Here is a 21,186-nt window from a genome sequence, read left to right as displayed (position 1 = left end):
TCTCAAAACTTCTACTACGAGGACGCGAATCTGGTGTCCAGCAATCAGCGTCAGAGATCTTCTGGCACTGGCAGCATTGAGCGTAAACAACTTTGCGATCGAACTTGACCAGTAGTTACCGCACCGCAAGAGACGGTGCATGTCTTGTCGATGTCCGCTTATCGACAAGCGGTTCGTGCACGCCATAAACGCTTTAGATTGTTCGACGCAGCCGGGAAGTTAAAAAAGGGTTTTTCAATTTGAATCATCCAGTTTATACAGTAAAGTCGATATTTGAGCGATTAAAATTGTCGCAGCTCGGCCAACTGAAATAATATCAAGTGTACCTAATGTGCTAGCGCGCCACAGTGACAGTTACTCGTTAATAACCTGTGACCGAGCGCGGTCATTCGCTATGTACAAGTTCAATAAGTAAATAGAAATGGACTGGACACTGTGTCTCCTTTGTGCCCTGGTAAGCGTTCTGAATTTGAATAACGCTCTAGAGTGAAAAGTAAAAGTTTTACTGTCGCTTTCTTCGAGCCAGTAACGGTCGTGCGAATATTTTTCGCCGGCAGGTAGGTGTCGGAGTTTGCACGCGATGTCCGTGTTCCGGTTGTTTAACTAACTCGACCAAGTTCAGTGTAATGACAGCAAATGTAGGCTTACCAATGCCAATGTTACAATGTTATGGTAATGGCATTCAGGTATATATTACCTATTGTTAAAATAATTACTTATGGTTCGATAACGTAGGTAGACCTGCTTGTAATGTTTTTGTAATTCTTCGGCGGTGCTTCATTCGATACAAATCAAACTGTGGCTCCTCTTTAAAAGCGAAATTCTTGTTTTCGGCCCAGCATCACTCTTCTTAACGTAGGTACTCCAAGGTCCTACCTGAAGAGCCAGCCACTTGACCTTTTACAGGTAGTCTGAAGGAAAATAGTAACTGTAATTTTCCATTTTCCCGCAATAAGTAGGTAGGTATTCAGTTTAAGTAGCTCATGATATAATCAAATTACGTTAAATATATGCAGATTAGAACATTTCTGTGCAAAAAGGTTAAGTTGAATGAAAGTTACCGTATTAAGAAAATTACACCTAAGTAGTAGATAGGTATAACTATAAGTAGAATGTTTGTAGAAATTGGCGCTGTCTACAATCTACTTTGCAAGTGTTGTTGGGAGTTAGTACTTATATAATATATATGCATGTGCCTCTACAAGTCTACATAGATATGTGTTAGTGACACTGACACTACGAGTAGTATATCTACTTAGGTTAAAAGTAAGAATTACATGAAGTCCGTCTTTTGAATGAGAATATCCTATTGATAGATTGAAGAACACCAATTGATAGACTGAGTGCTTGATCTTTGAGTGTAACAAAGTAATTTCATCAAGTTATTAACTGGATTGGTTTCTACCAATGACCTTTAAATGATGATTTGGAACCATAAATGTTTGTTAAATCGCTAGATTATTAATTTTCGCCACTAACTGCATAGTTCCATACGTCTAAAATAGTATTAAAAATATCAGCCAAACACGTTCGAGTTCGCAGGTACAGTCAAGTGTAAAAATATGGGTGTACATTTGTAGACATCTTAAGTACTCAAAAATATGTCCATCTCCCATAGCATCTTAGTCCGGTGTAGGTAATAAGTGCGTAGTACCATATTTGTGAAACGATTTTTTTCGTTACATATTTTTGCACTTGACTGTGGCTAATTATAATATGTATATCAGAAGATATTTTCGTGATTTCGGGGTTGATCCCATAGTAAAAGTTTCTCAGTATCACCTGGACATTTACGGGTTACAGTAAATGGTTTTCGTTATTCCCGTGTTAGTGCGTTTTCACATTATCCGATCCGATATCGGATGTCGGACTGATATCCCATACATCACAGGCGCCATCTTGGATTTTTTCTATTGAAATCCTTCAGACATCCGATATCGGATCGGATAATGTGAAAACGCACTTACGTATATATATTATGTGTGTTGTTTATACAAGAGATTATCTATACTAAAGTACCTACAAAGCTGCAAACGCTAATTAATATGGATTAATAGCGTGATATTGATATCATAACATAAAATTGAAGATAGACAATGATTTACCACCTGTGGAACTAGAAGCAGTGAAAGACGATTTTACATGTTTTTCCACACTTTTACAACTTTGCCCCCTTGTATTTTATTCATAAGGACAGACAACATTCAATACATTATTATAACAGCTATAAGTTACAGATTTAAAATAAGAATGCCGTCCAAAACATGTATGCACAGCAAGAAAAAATATAAATGAGTAATTAAAACCTATCCTAAAATTACAATTTTATGTTGTTGTGGTGTACGATGGCCAAGAACCTTGACAACTTGCCTCTTAAATACAGCTAACCGTGAGTTGAAGTCGTTGAAGATATCGACATCGTTATATTTTGAGACCATAGAATAGAATAGAATATAATTTATTTCAGTATAAAAACACAGTTATACAATGCATACACAATGAGATGAAAAAAAAAAGAAGACTTATAACTAACATGTACACTGTAGGTAATTACACTGAAAAAGGTGAACACTCAGCATAATGCCCGGTCCTACTGGAGTAGTCCCCGACGCTGGTCTTCCGTGAACACCTGTAGGGAGCGTAGTTGCACGTAGCTAGACCAGATGGCGCTACACATGATTCTTGGCTAGATGGCGCTAATAATATTCGCTGTATACTCGATTTTAAGGACGCTCTAACAAGTTATTCGTATATAAACATGCAAGATAAATCCGTCCACATGGTAAGCGTTCATGTAGTACCTTATACTTGAGGACGTCATCTGTAATACAATTTCATAGAAGTACAACAAAGTAGAATCATGCATAAATAAATTATTTCAACGTTATGAAGTGCTAGAATTGCTAGATCATATTGCGAGTATATCAAATCGTGCAAGTTTGATTATCTGATAATTCGTTAACTCCATTTCTTTTTGTTTTCTTTTTTCTATATAATTTTATTATAATTTACAGTTTTCAGTAACGAATTTAGCCTCAATGAATTAACGTATACTTAAAATATTAAATAATTATAAATAAATTCTATGATTAAAATATTTAGCCATTTTATTATTACAAACCTCCACTCAAGTGAATAAGCAAAGAGCAGCTCATAATATTTTATTATGTTGTTCTTAATTCTATGGTACGCAGTCTTAGATCTAATGTTGCTGATAATATTTAATACCCCAGAATAAGAACATTATGCAATGATGACATCAACATAAGGATGGAAATAAAATAACCTCTATTTGAAATAAACACATACGCATTTAACCATTTAAATTAATTTTGCTATTGAGTGTATTGCAATTTTTTTACCTTTATGTGTCCCGATACGTGATATAATGATATATAGTAATAAAGATACACATATACAAGGCCTGTCTCGTTGGTTAAAAAGTAATGATATTTTCCTAACTAAACATTAAACATAGCATGTGTCATATTCAACCAAATTTATTCGTCCTTAGGAGCGTAGGTGTTCGAAATATTCAAATGTTACATAAGAGTTGTAACCTCTGAACAATTTTAACTACCTATACCTACCATCGTCATCATAATCAGAGCCCGTTCATTTGTAACTCTTATTGAAACAGAATAAGGTCTACTGAAATTTAATACCTACAGCATAATTTTAAACCACTAAACATCAAAGGTTATTGACGCGAAGTCTACTTATAAAAAATGTCTGTAGTATTTGACTAGTAATCCTATGTTGTTTAGAGACTAATGCCGACTCATAGTACATTCATCTAATGAGTGTTTAACATTATACCAAGGTCAATAGTTGACGGCCTAAGTAAACCGTATTTTAGTTTTTAGTATTTTTTACTGTCGCAGTAGTAAAAACTGTAAATTACTTATGTTATATATTTTATTGAAAATGTCAAACGACATTCCAATAAATAAATAAAATATATTTAATCTCAACAGTTTTCGTTGATTACGATTCAGTCTTATTTTAAAAAATAAGTTAAATTACTTATGCGTTTACGTTATGCATTAGGTAAATACATGTGTATATGTACAATATTCATATTCATGGATGTCATTCTTTAGGTTGATAGCGTGTGGATTTAAAAAAAATATGGTGAATCCGTTTATGTTTTAAAAACATGCAAAAACTATTATGATATTTGTATATCCCGGCCTACTTACTTGTAGGTACATGTACAAGTAGAAAGTATATGAATTAGAGTTTCTTATAGAAATTAAAGAAAGATCAAATTTCAAGATCGGAAAAATTGGCCTCAGTGTTACGAGGTTAAAATAAAATAAAATCACGGAAATTAATAAGTGTAATAAATATAGGTCATACTTGGTCATACTTAATGGTTACGGCCATTCAAACGATATCGTGGCCAGGAAAAACCTATAAAAACCCTGATTTCCTCGACGAGTCAGAAAATACTCTATTGTTTGATGGGATGACGTCACAGATCTGACGCGTGACACCGATTCATTACCGAGTGAGGCAGGGTAATGTGTATCGAAGCTCTGCTTTTAATGTAATAGGTATGACCAATTATATTATTAATGAGGTTTTTCTTAAGAGTATTTAATATTAAGATAAAAGTAAGGGCATGACAAGCTAATGTCACATTTATTGATAACTAGCTTTTGCCCGCGGCTTCACTCGCGTTAGAAAGAGATAAAAGATAGCCTATGTCACTCTCCATCCCTTCAACTATCTCCACTTATAAACATCACGTCAATATGTCACTCTCTTTTGCCGTGAAAGACGGACAAACAAACAGACACACACACTTTCCCATTTATAATTATAGTATGGATGACTGAAGATTGCAAGTGGCACGGCACCTATTGGCTCACTGTCGGACAGTGGTATTTTTACCTTAATATTTATTTAGTATAAACGCCGTGGTATCTGTGTTTGTCCCTTCCTATTGCTTGCACGATGGATTGAGCCTTTTTAAAGGATCTTCCGTTTGTTAGAGTTCTTTAACACACACAACTAAGAACCCGCCTGGTTGACACTCATAAACTGTAGGGGTATGCTCTAATTGGTGGTTAAGTTACTTAGTTCAGGATTAGACATTTACTGCGATACAATATACCTACAAATCTCATATACAAAACTTGTGTAGACAAATACGCCGGTATGGGTGTAAAAATATGAATTTCTCTAACTAGTAAATGCCCATTAGTGTCAAAACTTGATAATAGACTACACGAGGCGGCGATAACTAAAACATGCAGACTGCGTTTGAACTCGCTATTTAATCAGTATTAACCGTAATTATTAAAACGGATACTGTAATTAGATATTAGAGAGGATACAGGAGCGAAAATGCTAAAATGGAAAGGAGCCCCCCTTTCAACTTGGGAATTTTAGTTAAATATACAAGTGTTATTAACTAGATTTATAAAAAAAAACTCAGTTAAAAGATGTTTCAAAAAAATCTTTAAAACCGAGGTTTCGCTCTCGACTGTTTCCTCCTTCAAAACTTAATCAATCGGAATGAAATTTGAGAATTTGAATAACAATGAAATAATCTGTGTTGGACCGTTTAGCTTTTTTGGCTAATTGTTACCGTTTGTATGGAGAATTGACCCCTCCTGTATCGTCTTAAGTGCGTTTTCACATTATCCGATCCGATATCGGATGTCAGACAGATATGCCATACATTACAGGCGCCATCTTGGATTTTTTCTATTGAAATCCTTCCGACATCCGATATCGGATCGGATAATGTGAAAACGGCCTAACGCTGTGATTTGCCTTATCAACTTTGAAATGGTTAAATAAATATTTCGTATATGTATATAAGTTTGTTTTTACTACGCACTGGCATAATTAATGTACACCTATTCTGTCAACCATGACTGTACGCAATTAGTGCCGACGTACCTACATTACAACTAATTTAAATAATTATGTAGAATATTAAACGTCTACACTAAGTCAAATATAAGTATATTTTTTTTTAACTTACTTCACGTTTTTCGTTTTCATTATATTTTCATTAAGGTATTCATGAACTTAATCGCTTTTAACGGCATTTCTCCCATGGGCTGGGAGAAGGCCGTGCTTGTAGCATGAAAGTTCCAGGAAAAAAAATGTACTGAAAATTAAATAATGATGGTTTTCTGAATGTCCGTTTTCGCTACTAGAGATAGGGCTCAATTTGATTGCGCGCTAAAACTACGGGAACTATTTTGCGAATTTAGTCATAGTTATTAAAATAGAACACCTGATCGTTATATTTACCTTAGTATCTGCATAATACCTATTCAGTGCATATGCGTCAACTCATTTTCCATTAGCGGTAGCGGCTGACCTCATAGCTAATGCATATGCTTACCCGTACTTATTATCTTCTTTACAGATTTCAATGACATCTATAATATGCCACCAACATATACCCTCGCCGTACCATGAGTACGACCAAAGAGAGACAAACCATGACCGATTGGATCAAGCACAACGAGCGAGCGTGCACAACCAAGCTACGCAGCGGATAAGCGAAGTAGAAGACGATCAAGATACTCAGCAGATAAGCGAGAGCGACCAAGCTACGAAGCGGATACGAGAATGGGTCGACAAAGCTACGCAAAGGTGGAGCGAACGAGACGACCAAGCCACACAGAGAATGAGTGAACGGGCACTTCCTTTAGACAGCGATCGTCTGAGGCTACAAGAGTTGCAAAGAAGGTTTAATCAGGAAGATGAGGGTAGAATCGTGAATGTACATAAAAATACGGGATTTCATTCTACGCCTAGAAGAGGTAAGATACACACATACTTAGTTCGACTAGTTGTACTACTTACGATGTTCACAAAAGAGTATTTAAAGGTTTCGTTAGGTACTTACGTAGTATATCAAAAAGCTGTTTTATTCAAGCCTTTTTACCAGACCACAGCCGACCATAGCTTGTTACAAATTGCCTTAAGATGTATTCAATCTTATATATTTGTAAATCAACTGTCTTTTCGTGTCGTTTTATTAAAAACGACAAACAGGTTTTGATTGGTTACCTTAATTTTAATGAGTAAACGATCTCATCTATTAGTTGATATTAATATTTAATTAATAGTCGATGCTGAGGTCATGTCAATGTGTCATGCATGACGAGACTGAGATGAGTGCATTTTGTCCTTACTTATGTTGTTTCTAGATGTTAAAGTCATAAAATAAGTATGAGTAGGTACATAATAAAATTAGCGTCATGAATGACCTCATGACACTCATCACTGTCCAGGCAGTTGTGCGAAGAATAACAGATTTCAACAACTGTCTTTTATGCGTTGGTACCTACGCTCTTAAGCCATAAAAATTAAAAATAGGTAATTATGAATGTTTTATTTTTATAGGAAATAACCAAGGATCGGACAAACGCCCGTTATTTCGAAAATGTAACCCTGTTCCGTAGTTCCGTACAGCAGAGACTTCCTTATGTTAATAAAAAAATTGTAAGTGTTTTATAAATTTATTGGACCATATAATTTATATCCGGTGACAAATTAGTTAATGATTATTATTACGAAAATTACTTTCGCCAATAAAATAGAATGACCAATTTTTTTCTAAATTTTCAGGTGTGAGCCTATAACGACGTGAATTTAGGACCCATTTATGCGTTGAAAAAGTCCGTTCACAGTCTACGGACGTCATAGGGGCATATGTAATCGTTGACATTGGTATATTGTTCTCCCAACATGATTGTGCCTCGGAGTTAATTTTCTCATGAATTTCGAAAAATTTGTTTCCGCAATTCGAAAGATTAAGAAATTAATAAAAATCCCCAGTTTAAAAAAAGATTTTCTGTACATAAAAAAATATTTCCAAGTCATCCCACAAAAAATTCTTAAACTACAAAGGACGAAGTTACACATAAAAAAAGCATTTAAAATTGTTAAGGACATAAGGACTGTTTTACAAAATATTCCCGGGAGTTTTAGATCTATAGCTATGTCAAAATTTCAAGCAATTTTTAATAGGAATCCTGACTACATCACCGTGAAACAAATTCATGAGAAAATTAACTCCGAGGCACAATCATATTGGGAGAACAATATACCAATGTCAACGATTACATATGCCCCTATGACGTCCGTAGACTGTGAACGGACTTTTTCAACGCATAAATGGGTCCTAAATTCACGTCGTTATAGGCTCACACCTGAAAATTTAGAAAAAAATTTGGTCATTCTATTTTATTGGCGAAAGTAATTTTCGTAATAATAATCATTAACTAATTTGTCACTGGATATAAATTATATGGTCCAATAAATTTATAAAACACTTACAATTTTTAGGGTTCCGTAGTCAACTAGGAACCCTTATCGTTTCGCCATGTCTGTCTGTCCGTCCGTCCGTCCGTCCGTCCGTCCGTCCGTCCGTCCGTCCACGGATAATCTCAGTAACCGTTAGCACTAGAAAGCTGAAATTTGGTAACAATATGTATATCAATCACGCCAACAAAGTGCAAAAATAAAAAATGGAAAAAAATGTTTTATTAGGGTACCCCCCTTACATGTAAAGTGGGGGCTGATATTTTTTTTCATTCCAACCCCAACGTGTGATATATTGTTGGATAGGTATTTAAAAATGAATAAGGGTTTACTAAGATCGTTTTTTCATAATATTAATATTTTCGGAAATAATCGCTCCTAAAGGAAAAAAAAGTGCGTCCCCCCCCTCTAACTTTTGAACCACATGTTTAAAAAATATGAAAAAATTCACAAAAGTAGAACTTTATAAAGACTTTCTAGGAAAATTGTTTTGAACTTGATAGGTTCAGTAGTTTTTGAGAAAAATACGGAAAACTACGGAACCCTACACTGAGCGTGGCCCGACACGCTCTTGTTTTATTAACATAAGGAAGTCTCTGCTGTACGGAACAGGGTTACATTTTCGAAATGACGGGCGTTTGTCCGATCCTTGGAAATAACTGCCAAAACCAATCTTGATGCTTATGTGCGTATCTAAAAAGGTAGTTTGGCAGTTTCGCGGTAAGTAGGTATAGGTATTTTAGTGTTCGACCTTGGCTTAAGTAGTGTACCGTCTGCACGTGCTCCCAAATTATACACCTGTTGGCCAACTAAATACTAGTTGGCAAGTGACTCACGGAACGACATAAGGCACCGAGTCTCGTTTACATACATACAATAACATTAGCTTAAGGCTGACTGCTAATTAACACTTGCAAGTTTTTGCCATTTACATAAACAGTAAAAACAGAATATATTTCGTAATTTAAGGCCCGCAAATGAGCAAAAAGTCATCGTTTTATAGACGGCGAACGCTGCACTGACGCAAAACAGTCAATGCGTTGATTAAGGGTATATTTAATTTATGTGTTTATTATTGCCGTTGAGTAGTAGTATGGGTTGATATTAATAGCAGACGAAGGGCGCAGTGAATTTGCGTCGCTGCCGACATGTGAAATACGAGTATAAAGAACGTTGGTACTTACATAAGATTAATTGAAACACCCAAAATCCAGCCAATGCAGTTTTTAATATGCTTAAGATATTGAAAACATTACATTGTGAGTCCGATTGCAATATTCGTATTATGGATTAACTACGATTTAATGATTATTAATAATGTAAAAATATAGGAGCCATGTTGAAAGCTCAGCGGAGGAGAATCAAGAGAGCGGTGACAGCTAACCACAGATATATAGAGCTAGTGTCTCATAGAGACCATAAACAATGTGGGGTGTACAGATCATTCGATAGATATGAGCAAAATTGTTGTGAAGTTTGAAAATTGTTTATACTAGGAAATATTTACAGGATTGAGGTTTCTTTTGGTTTTGATGCTAGAAAAGCGACCACGAAACAGTTATTCATTTTGGTATCTACATACCTTTATAATTATATCAAATATTTAATAATGTTTAATAGGAGTACCTATATTTAGGTATATTTCATTCGTTCATCTAGCTCGGTTTTCATTTGAAAAGTCTCGCGCACTTCTGCCCCTCTAGCAAAACTTGCCTTGTCGCGCGCGAGTCCATACTTGAAGTCGCGTTGATGTATGGACTAGTGCGCGACAACGGCAACTTGTGATAAAGGGTCTGGATGATACTAGCCCAAGTGGCGTACAAAATAAAAGGCCCATGCTCATCAATAAGCGATTGAAGCCAAAAAAGCGGTTTAAATAGAGTCCAAAAGTGGTAATCCACTTTTTTGGCTGACCGTACATTACTTATTCCGAACTCCCCCAGGTGTGGCGCCAGACCCGGTGGTATCACCAGATGTCGTGGTGTTCCCGGGCCCGAGCCGGCGCTCCGACCAGGCGCAGTTTGTGCCCACCGTGCCGGAGGAGTGCCTCCGCACGGGCATCTGCGAGGAGCTGCCCGACTACCCGGAGGATCGCGTCGCCGCCATCATTGAGCAGGTGAGACTGGTGCTGGACCCGGTGGTATCGCCAGTAGTGGTGTTCCCGGGCCCGAGCCGGCGCTCTGACCAGATGCAGTTTGTGCCCGGCGTACCGGAGCAGTGCCTCCGCACGAGCGTCTAAGAGGACCTGTAGGCCTAGCAAATGATGACCGCGAGAGTATGTCGCCGCGAGATAGATGACACGTCTTCTTCTAACTATATTAATGACATAAGGACGGGTAGTCTATCTCGCGGCGACGTACTCCCGCGGCAATCATGTCACATCTCGGACATTGGCGATCAAATATATGAAAAAGGCGCGTTCCTAGCACACATTCTAAGATCGTGTAGGTGAACGCGTACCATGCCTGTATAAGTGAGATATGACAGTTGACTGTTCGCGTTTTTGACAGGCGGTAACTGTGAGGTAACCGAGAGGGAGTGGGCGGCGCTTTCAGCGGGGAGCGGGAGTGGCCATACTGTACGATAGTACTCTTTATTATACTGTGATCATGTGCTAACCCTACTGCCCGGCTACCCGGCGGCATCGTTGGACGTCGTGACTCACAGTCGTGGTACCTGACCCGGCGGTATCGGCAAGTACTGGTGCTCAGACGATCACGTCGCCGATATTTTTTACATAGGCCGGATTTTTTATTAATTACAACTGCTCGATTTTTTCAAAGGTGGGGTGTTCTGAAAGAAGTAATTATAGATATTTTTTTAGATCCCGGAGGAGGATTTGGAACTAGAAAATGGCCCCTTTGCTAAGTTTAAGGTTAGACTGCGCTCACAACTTCTGACCGAATTTTCATTTCAAAAATCTATATTAAAATCCATAGCTCCTTTACTGCATTTCAAATAATTTTTAAATTTTAACTAACATAGAACATGCTACCTACCATTTACATTAAGAAGTAGGTATGTATGTGAATTAATTGACTTTAAATTTAAATCAATATGTATGTGGCGTGACCTAAGGGTTCGTAGCAATGAGGACAAATATTTGTTTTCACCACACCAACTGGTAAGGCTTACTTTGAAATTCGAAAACAGAAAGAGAAATTGCATTTTATCCACAAGAGTGCAAAGTAATTTCATACAAATTTTAACTTGACATCTTGAGCTGGCTTACCCATAAATTTTGAATCATAAATATTGAATAAATTGATAGATTTAATTTAGTTTCATGTTTTATAGTCAGTATTTTGTTCATGATGGTGTGGTGAAAAAAATTGTGTTTCACTCGGTGGCAAAGTTTGTTTAACCTTCGTGCCTCGAAACCCTCGCAACGCTCAATATTCCACTTTTTGAAACACACGCTACGCTCGCAGTTCAATATTTGAATCTTTCGCTTGCTCGGGTATCAATATTGGTACGTGCGGTTAAACAACAACTTGCCCCCTTGTAAAACAAATAACTATTGAATTCAGATAAAAGCGTCCTCACTGCACTTGAAGTATAAAAACCATTTGGATGTAGAAAGGCACATATATAAAGGAATACATTGTCGTTTTCCAGCTCGGCAACGCGACGGACAAGTACAAGGTGGACGAGCTGGACACGCCCGAGATAGCGCAGCGCATCGGCCCGCCAGAGGAAATGGAACTGTGCGAGTTCTCGCTTAAGGTACGCTTTACTTTAACCAAAGTCATATATAACTCCATCTAGACAGATGAAGAAGAAAAAAACGTACTTCAGTACCATACAGAAAAAGGTACGGTGGCCAAGATGGCGTTGTAAACCTTTGGGGGACGCTCAGCTAGATGGCGCTAATATTAATATTTGACATTTTAACACATATCAAGCTATGAGTATAGGGCATAAGAATATGGGCCAAATTCTTAGAACAAAACCTAAGCCCTAACCTTTATTTAATGTTTATGGGCCAAATTGTCAAAACTGAGGTTCAAAAGTTTTAAGCCAGTGTCAAAAGATGGCAGTCTATGCACTGTGGTTACACATTTTACTTCGACAGTAACTCTCTATAATACTCGATCCTCTTTGCTTTAACTACTTACCTACCTGAATCGTCGCGATACCTATGAAAGTGGAAGATATTTAGGTAATATCTTCTACATCTATCATATGCAAATTGTATATAAAATAGTGTCTCTTTGGCTGTTTATCTGCCCTTCTTTATATAAAAGCGGTGTGTAGCATGAGCAGTCCCACATTACCATCATCTACGTATTTTACAGATAAAATATGTATTTTACAGATAAAATGATATAAAATAATTAAGTATGTGGCTATCACTATTTATCTTTATTTTTTTCTCGTATTTATTGTTATAAAACGTAGGTATCAGATTCTTGAGCAAAAGAAAATAGTTATTTGTTATACAAGTGGGCAAAGTTGTATTTTAACGCCGAGTGTGGAATTGAGAAACGAGCAAGTGAAAGGATTCTATAGTTGAACCACGAGCGAAGCGAGTGGTTCGAGAATAGAATCCTGAACTTGCGAGTTTTTTAACACACGAGAAGTAAAATACATTTGCACCCGAGTGTAACACAAAACTTTTCCCCTCACTATAGCGAGGAAACTACAACGCAAAAAATGCGTTTATCACTGCTTCCAGTAGTTCCACAGGTGGTAAATCATCTTTATTACTAGATTCACCTACTTTTATCAATTTTAAAGAGTGAACAGGCATCTTTAGCTCACTCCATCGTAGGCCACGTCTTTGCCTTTGGCTAGTCTGTGGTCAAGAGTAAGCCCATTTATAATAATAATAAAAGTTAATTTGACTTTATTCAAGGTCTAATTACTTTACCCACTAGTGGATAAAATGCGTTTTTACCCGCTGGTATTAAAGGACAAAACACGTGTTTCCGAGCTAGTGAGGGGAAAAATATTAAATAATTATCTTTTCAAAACAATAACAACACTAAAACTATTTGCACGTATCGCAATTTTACCTTTTTGGTAACTTAATAGAAATAGCTTAAAGTTATCTAAATATAATATAGGTACAATGCCTCAAGGACCTATTTTAGACATTAGCTAGCTTTTAAGTTTAGTCTTAGTTTCTTATATAATTATGTAAATATAATATATTAACTGGTTTCATATTACTTTCAACTGTGGTAACTTTAAGAAGGTAAAGTAAAGCATGGTAAAGTTGCCACTGAAAGTAAAGTTGTCAGGTTTGACGACACTCACCAAATTAAAATAAAAAATCTAATAATACCTAACTCGGCGCGTTTTCATTTTTTATATAAATTATAAAAATGCATCCTCTAAAAAAACGGAAACTTAAACAAGATAATTTTTATAAAATCATCAATCAATCCTTTTAAGATTACCTATTATTTTACATATATACAGTGCAAAACTAGGGATCGTTTCATTTGATACAAAGTTTAGAAGTTTAGAAGAGAAAATTCAAAGATCTCCAGCTCAGGTAGGTTATTTTTTATTACTTGGTTGTTATAATGTTTAGGTACTTGATTCCATAACCCGCCTATCAGGAAAGTGGTAGTACCAACGATGATTTTATTAATTCGTTACTTTGCTATCATGAATCAGATAAATATTGTCGAAAATAGTGGAAATGAACAAGTAGGTATAGAGTTTTTGAAAGAAAAAAAATATAAATCGGGAATAAAAAATATGTTCTTCTTGATTTATACGTTTTATAACAAAATACTACATATTTGTTAATTACGTTATGTATTTCAGGTTGCCATGCCTAAGGCGGCTCCCGACAAAGATGGCAAATGGCACTACATCCTGAATCAAAAAGACAAGCCTTTGCAAGGTTTCCACGTTGAGATATGCAAGTGAGTTTAATAGCTATTAATTTTATCTTCAATACAAAATAATCTAGTTTAGTCTCAAAACACTGATTTATACGGTTTTCAATAATTATTTTTTGACAAAATATTACTTTAGTTGCGTTTAATTTATTTTGAAACTAGCGACCCGCTCCGGCTTCGCACCGGTACTATACCTACAATACCTACATGTAAACCTTCCTCTAGAATCACTATCTATTAAAAAAAAACTACATCAAAATCCGTTGCGTAGTTTTAAAGATTTAAGCATACCTACATAGGGACATAGGGACAGAGAAGGCGGCTTTGTTTTATACTATGTAGTGATGTAGGACCTTAAACGACGACGGTGACGGAGTAGTCAATAATGATCCTTAAATTCATTAAAATTATAAATGGTTTTGATAAGTGCACAACATAAAATAGTGACTAAGCTTTTATACATATCCGATAGGTATAAAATTTCATTAAAATTTACAGAAATTAGGTGCAGTCTCTCCTGTGGAAATATCAAACCCTGTAGATGACAAATAAAAGTACGGCAGTAGAAACACATTGTATATATTGTTTATAAATGTACCTATATATAGGTATAGTTATTATTTATAAGGCATGCCATCATTACAGCATTGTCTGTGAAAAACTGTGGCACAGATTAAACCATACATTATTTTTCCAGCAAAGCAAATTCCCCGTGTTCAAAGCTGGCATACTTCTACTCTGGCTACGAAGCCACCTGCAAGCAGAAGTACATGCTGCGCTACATGGCCGGCCTCAATGCTAACGGCGAGCTGGTCGAGAAGCAGTTCAAGATACCCAGTTGCTGCTCCTGCGTCGTGCGACAGACTGATTTAGACTAAATAAATCTTTTTTTTTCAACTTAGGACTGTTTGTTTTAATTTAATTAAACCTCAATAGTAATAAATAGTATTAATAGATAGTGGTTGATGAACATCACTTTATATTGGTGCTTGGTACCACAACTACAACCCATATATTATAGGCATATAATTAACCGGGCAACTAAAATATTAAACGGGAAGTTAAGTCGGGCATACAATAATATAATTTGGCTGTGTTTTAATATTGTGGCGACAAAAAAAATATATGAGCCTCAAATATTACAAGCATCATTATTATTGAAAAAACGGCAGCAAATTTCAAGCGACAAAAATATTTCCGAGGAACATTAAACAATACTTTGGCGACTAAAATAATAATTGGCACCTAGTATTGTAAATTGTAAAGCGTAAGATTTTTAATATTTGTAGTCATATAGATGTTAGCACCTAAATAATTATACTTAGCTCATCATTTAAAGTAAGTAGTATTTAAATTGCAGAGGCAATAGTATCTGATCATACGAATCGTGTACTATAATCATCTTGTTATTAAAGTAAACCACGAGTAGTATTTTTTGTATAACCTTCTAATGGGTCGGTAACGCGCATATGATACCCCTTGAGTTGCAGGCGTCCATAGGTTACGGTGACCACTTTCCATCAGGCCGATCGTATGCTTGTTTATGGTATTTAAAAAAAATACCGTGATTAAGTAGTATAATATTAATTTTTTTAAATCTGACCAAGCAGCAATGTACCCCGTCCAACTTCATACGTTGATATAAACGTCATGTCGTAGTGACGTTTAGGTAGGTACGCTAATTGATGTGGACGTAATACATTGCGTGCTGAATTATTATGTATGAAAAAAAATCATCTATTAAAAAAAACAAGTAGTTAGGCTCCTTAGGTCCGATACTAATCGTTACTAAGATATTCGCCCGTATGGAATACACACGCAGTATACACCTACCTTTTATACATAGGAATACATATACCTTGGCTATAGTAATGTCAAAGAGGATCGAGTACGGAGTTACATAATATGTCTTTGGTAATGTGAATACTATTCAAGGATCGTAAAATAAACTAACTTTACCTTAAGGTTTTACTTGAAAGAAATAGCTTGAAATGAGGAGGCACACTGACATTTTATCTCGCCAGGCGGCGCCTGTGCAAGTGCCTAGACATGTCACTGTCATATGTGAGAGAGAGAAAAAATATCTTTTCGATCTCACGTATGAAATTATTTATCTGTGCAATGGACTGATAAGGTGACGCCATCTGTCATAACCTTTGAGTGTGGCTCATCATTGCCTGAACTCATGTTTCCTTCATGTGTGACAACTTCTTGTAAAGTTACCACAGAACGTAAAGTTGTCACGTTGTAGTTGTACGGTATCAAAAAAGCTACCATTTTTACAATCAATGAGAACAATAATATTTTTAAAAAGATCAAAGTTAAATAAATGGAAAAAGTTTCACTATCTATATGTACGTATAAGAATATCAAATTGATATTAGAAAGTAAACTTTCAGTTTAAAGTGAGTATAGGTAATTCAGATTCAACCGATTATACAGGGTTTATATACTGTACCTACCTATTATCGATTAACTTCGAATAGTAAATTTCCCTGACCCATTTATACGGTGCGAGAACTCAAATGCAATTTCACATTGCATTTATTTATAAGCACATGATTGGCGCGAGAGTATGTCCTGCGAGTTAGACTACCCGTCCTTATGTCATTAAAACAATTAGAAGGAGACGTGTGATATATCTCGCGGCAACATACTCTCGCGCCAATCATGTGCTTAACCCTGCTGTTGAGGTTGCACACAATTCAGCTTACCTACCAATAATTTTCCCAATATCACTACAAGCGCGGATCCAGCTTCGTGTCCAGGGGGGGTCACGTGGTAAAGGCCCGGGGCCTATTTATATGGCCAACTAAGGCTCCAGGGGGGGGGGGGGGGGTCATGACCCCCATGACCCCCCCTTGGATCCGCGCGTGTATCACTATGTACCTAATAAAATAAAAGAGCCCTAACCCTGAAGCGCGATACACGTGTTTTAAGATAAAGTAAGTAACTACATTACATACCTGAAACACGCATACACTTATTCGTTGCAGGTGGTAGTACCGAAGGCAGCTCCGGACAAAGACGGCAACTGGCACTACATCCTGAACCAGAAGGACAAGCCTTTGCAGGGCTTCCATGTTGAAATATGCAAGTAAGTATATTATAGGATTAGGTACATCATTCATTTTGTAGTCGACTGTACCACCTCTCTGGAGCTGCAGGTGACCACGAGTGAAAAAATGGTTATACTTACCAGTGAGTTCGGCTAGTACCATGATAAACGTAGTCTAGTGCAAATATTATGTAGTGATAAAAGCATTATGAAGTATTAAGCGACTTAATTGGTTAACCATCCGAGAGCGTAGATCATTAAGATTGTTAACTACCCTTTACTCTGTCCTTTTTGAACCGAATACACCGGAATATCTCAAGTCCAAGTTCAAGTTTGTTTCTGCTCGCCCCGGGTGTGTTCTCCGTACCTCCCGTAGCCTCAAGCTTTCCATTTCGCCTCATCGCACCGGTTTCATGACCAACTCTTTTACTGTCCAGGCAATACGCCTGTGGAACGGCCTTCCACTAAATATTAGAAAAGCTCCAAGTAAATTTATTTTTAAACGCATGGTTCGTAAGCACTTATCTATCTAGTGATTAACGTTTCATAGTAGGTACATGTAGGTATTATGTATAGTAGAATAGAAAGTGATTTCTGATTATTGTTTTCTGTCACGATGCCTGCACGTATCAAATGTTTCTTTTTGACCCAGTGGTTGACTGGTAGAGAATGCCTTAAGGCATTATGTCCACCATTTGTACCTACTTATTTTTTTATGTGCAATAAAGAATAAATAAATAAATGTCGAATTGGTTTTGACACGACCTTTGACACTGTCTTGGTGATTGACGCGCACCAATCAGCGTAAAGTTCTTTAAAGGTCGTATTAAAACCAGTACGAAAACATAACAATTTGTTAAATCCGAATCGGGCTTCAGGTCTGACGCGAATGCAAAAGAGACTATTTTTCGTAGATGACATATTAAAAATAGTAGTATAGATAATATTAAAAGTTAATCATGGAAAAAATTTACCCCATCCCAAAGTTGTGAACCCGATGAGCTTCGGGCACCTGCCGCTATAACAGAAAATAATGGCCCCTACAGACCTTGAGCACTGTTTCTTCGTATATTAATCCCAATTGTCTTATTATAAAGCAAAATATTTGCATAATTTTCCAGAGAGGACAAATCTCCCTGCGCGAAGCTGGCGCACTTCTACTCGGGCTACGAAGCCAGCTGCAAGCAAAAATACATGCTTCGCTACATGGCGGGACTAAACGCTAACGGAGAAATGGTCGAGAAGGCTTTCAAGCTGCCTAGCTGCTGCTCTTGCGTGGTCCGGCAAATAGATTAGGACGATTACCACCAGACTCATAGGGTTCACCCTGTTGTGGCATAATTTTTTTATGAATAATTCTATTGTGCATAATCGATTTAGTCATAATTGGCTTTGTGCATAAACTGCTATGGCATAGTCAAGTTTAGCATCATAATCTGTTTAGGCAGATTGTGATTTGTCCGAATATTCTTTGTACATAGATTTGGTGCTCCGAATCATTTTTACGCATAAATTTTATGTGCATAAACTTAGTGTTCCGATTTAATGTTTTGCCGAATTTATTTTGGTATAACATCAGTATAGGTCGAATTTTACCGTTATGCATTATTTTGTATATAATTAAAAAAAAATTTACAATAATAAAAATACTTTACAAAAATAATTGTTACTACCAGTATTACAACATTAGTGGAGCAATAACGATCTAATTCGTCTTTGCTCAGTAATTAGTCACAGGAGTTGATAAGTTTGACAAAGTTTATTTATTTATTATTATACCCACTTTTTCCTAGCGGTAATTTTCTGTTGTGGTCGCAGTTCTAACCTAACCTAACCCACTTTTCCCTAGTGGTGCTTTTGTGTTGTGGTCGCAGTTCTAACCTAACCTAACCCATTTTTCCCTAGCGGTGCTTTTCTGTTAAGGTCGCAGTTCTAACCTAACCTAACCCATTTTTCCCTAATGGTGCGTGTTTGTTGTGGTCGCAGTTCTAACCTAACCTAACCCACTTTTCCCTAGCGGTGCTTTTCTGTAATAGTCGCAGCTCTAACCTAACCCACTTTTCTGAAGCAGTGAGTATCTGTAGAGTTCGCAATTCTAACCTAGTGTAACCATTTTTCCCTAAAAACGCATTTCTGCTTAACGAAAAATGTATGCGAAATAAGTTTCGGATAATGGGATGTATGCCAAAAATAAATTTTGCGATTTTGTTGTGGTCGCAGTTGGAACCTTTTTGGGGGGGAATGCATTCCGCATACCACCCGGGTGCGAGGGGTGACCCGAGTGGTTATGTGGGACTCCCGTCTAGGCTAATGAGGCCCACGGTATACCCACTAAAAACCCCCCATGCCGCCTCGCCGCCTTTATGGTGTGGTTATGGGAACAGCTTTCTTATTATCCACAACCACACCGGCGGTAGCCACGCACGAACGCCCGAAGGCCCTCCGCGCTTGGCGCGCCATACTTTGACGCGCCTTCCTCCTCGACTTCCGTCTTGTGTATGTGGTGGACCCCCCCGAGTCCGCCACAAGGAAGTCACGGGCACCAGAAAATTCTCCGGTACCCGGCGACAGATTATGCTACATTAACATTCGGCAAAAATCGATTATGCCAAATCTGTTATGACAAAAGCGTTTCGGACAAATAAAGTTATGCCACATAGAGGGAACCCGACTCATAGACTTCACCAAGAATCTTATATACATACGACTTCACTCTCTATCGTACCGATACCTTAGAGCGAGCCAGATGGGCTATAAAAATTGTAACAGATTACCGCACTACACCAAAATCACAGCAGGGTCATCGATACTCGAGAGTGAGAAAAAATATCTCTTTCTGGTTCGCGCTTACCTTGATGCGGTGCGATAAGTCTGTTAGCCTTATTACTCAGACTACGTAGCTCTACATTTTGCGGACTAAACGCGAACGGGGTGATTGAGAACTAATTATGATATAATGATGAGCCAAGAATATTATATACCATGGATTTTGCGTGCCGACCAATGAGTTGAAGCCAGGTTCATTCACCTTTACTCCTATGTTCTATCTCTTTCCGACACTGTGATGTATTGCCAGATTAGTTACTAAAAAAAACGTATAAAACATTCTTCAATCAAATTGACTTACTTTTCTTTGTATTATACGAAAAAAAACTCAATCAAAAACCTTATTTCTCCGGTATTTACCTCCTGCGTACTATGGGAACACTAATAATAAAAAAATATGCCCGATATGTCAGAATTGTCAAAAGTCATTCACCGATTCAGATATTTATTTTGCGAAATAAACGTTTTTCGACGATTTACTTAAGTTCTGCGCTATGTATTGCATAGTGAACCATTGTGGAAGTAAATGGAAACCGAAATCCGACGTAAAATTTCACAAGTAAGTACTTATTTTACCAAAATGTTCATAAACCTCGCTGGCAATAAATTTTCTGCTATTTTGCTTGTAATCTTGGTTAGTTCTTATCATTATATTGTTTTCATTGTCTCAAATTATATCAAAATTCCCACGAATAGGTTTAGAACGATAAATATGACCTTTAAAGAAAAATAATGCTATGTGTGGTTTTACGACTAGGGTGACCAATAGGCTTGCCAGATCGAATTACCCGATTATCGGGGAAAAAATTTTTTTTTTCGGGATTTCAGGTCTCAAGTCGGGAAAAGAAAAAAAAAACCGGCCAAGTGCGAGTTGTACTCGCGTAGCAAGGGTTCCGTACACTACAAGGGCTTAAGCGCCTACTTTTTAGTAGGAACTTAAGTCATTTTTGCGAATAATCGATATTTTGAACAAAACGAAACAGAAATGAATTTATATGTAATATTAAAATGCGCTCACACAATTTCAAGATATTTGGTAACTCCTTGCAGCGGCAGTGAGTGAAATTCGTAATTTGACTTTTTTTCTTTTACGTCCGACTTCCGCTTTACTGTAGATTTCTAATAGGTTTTTCTGTAATCTAT

General features: G+C 37.0%; 1 protein-coding gene across 3 annotated transcripts; it reads left to right on the top strand.

The window, feature by feature from the left end:
• The first annotated feature begins 103 nt into the window (after positions 1-103).
• On the top strand, positions 104-18,993 carry LOC125224872. Of its 3 annotated transcripts, none has more exons than XM_048128373.1 (6): positions 104-454; positions 6,395-6,794; positions 10,245-10,417; positions 11,920-12,027; positions 17,156-17,256; positions 18,339-18,993. In XM_048128373.1, the coding sequence occupies exons 1-6, from the start codon at positions 422-424 to the stop codon at positions 18,511-18,513; spliced, it is 990 nt and encodes a 329-aa protein (XP_047984330.1). In that variant the 5' UTR covers positions 104-421; the 3' UTR covers positions 18,514-18,993. The 3 variants fall into 3 exon arrangements, with proteins under 3 accessions (XP_047984330.1, XP_047984329.1, XP_047984331.1); XM_048128372.1 differs by lacking the exons at positions 17,156-17,256; positions 18,339-18,993 and adding exons at positions 14,083-14,183; positions 14,857-15,060; XM_048128374.1 differs by lacking the exons at positions 17,156-17,256; positions 18,339-18,993 and adding exons at positions 14,083-14,183; positions 14,658-14,679 and having other exon boundaries at positions 105-454.
• The last annotated feature ends 2,193 nt before the right edge of the window (positions 18,994-21,186 follow it).

This window comes from Leguminivora glycinivorella, chromosome 3, assembly GCF_023078275.1.
Source record: "Leguminivora glycinivorella isolate SPB_JAAS2020 chromosome 3, LegGlyc_1.1, whole genome shotgun sequence".
NCBI classification, from domain to species: Eukaryota; Metazoa; Arthropoda; class Insecta; order Lepidoptera; family Tortricidae; genus Leguminivora; species Leguminivora glycinivorella.
The sequence above is the reverse complement of the archived record's forward strand: the minus strand, read 5'-3'. Positions and strand labels throughout refer to the sequence as shown.

What these genes read in the sequence shown, in the direction of transcription:
- LOC125224872 (XM_048128372.1), top strand. Translation starts at nt 422, where the DNA reads ATGGACTGGACACTGTGTCTCCTTTGTGCCCTG. An exon ending in TGTGCGAGTTCTCGCTTAAG is followed by an intron (nt 12,028 to 14,082) that starts GTACGCTTTACT and finishes TATGTATTTCAG; the next exon opens with GTTGCCATGCCTAAGGCGGC. An exon ending in TTCCACGTTGAGATATGCAA is followed by an intron (nt 14,184 to 14,856) that starts GTGAGTTTAATA and finishes TTATTTTTCCAG; the next exon opens with CAAAGCAAATTCCCCGTGTT.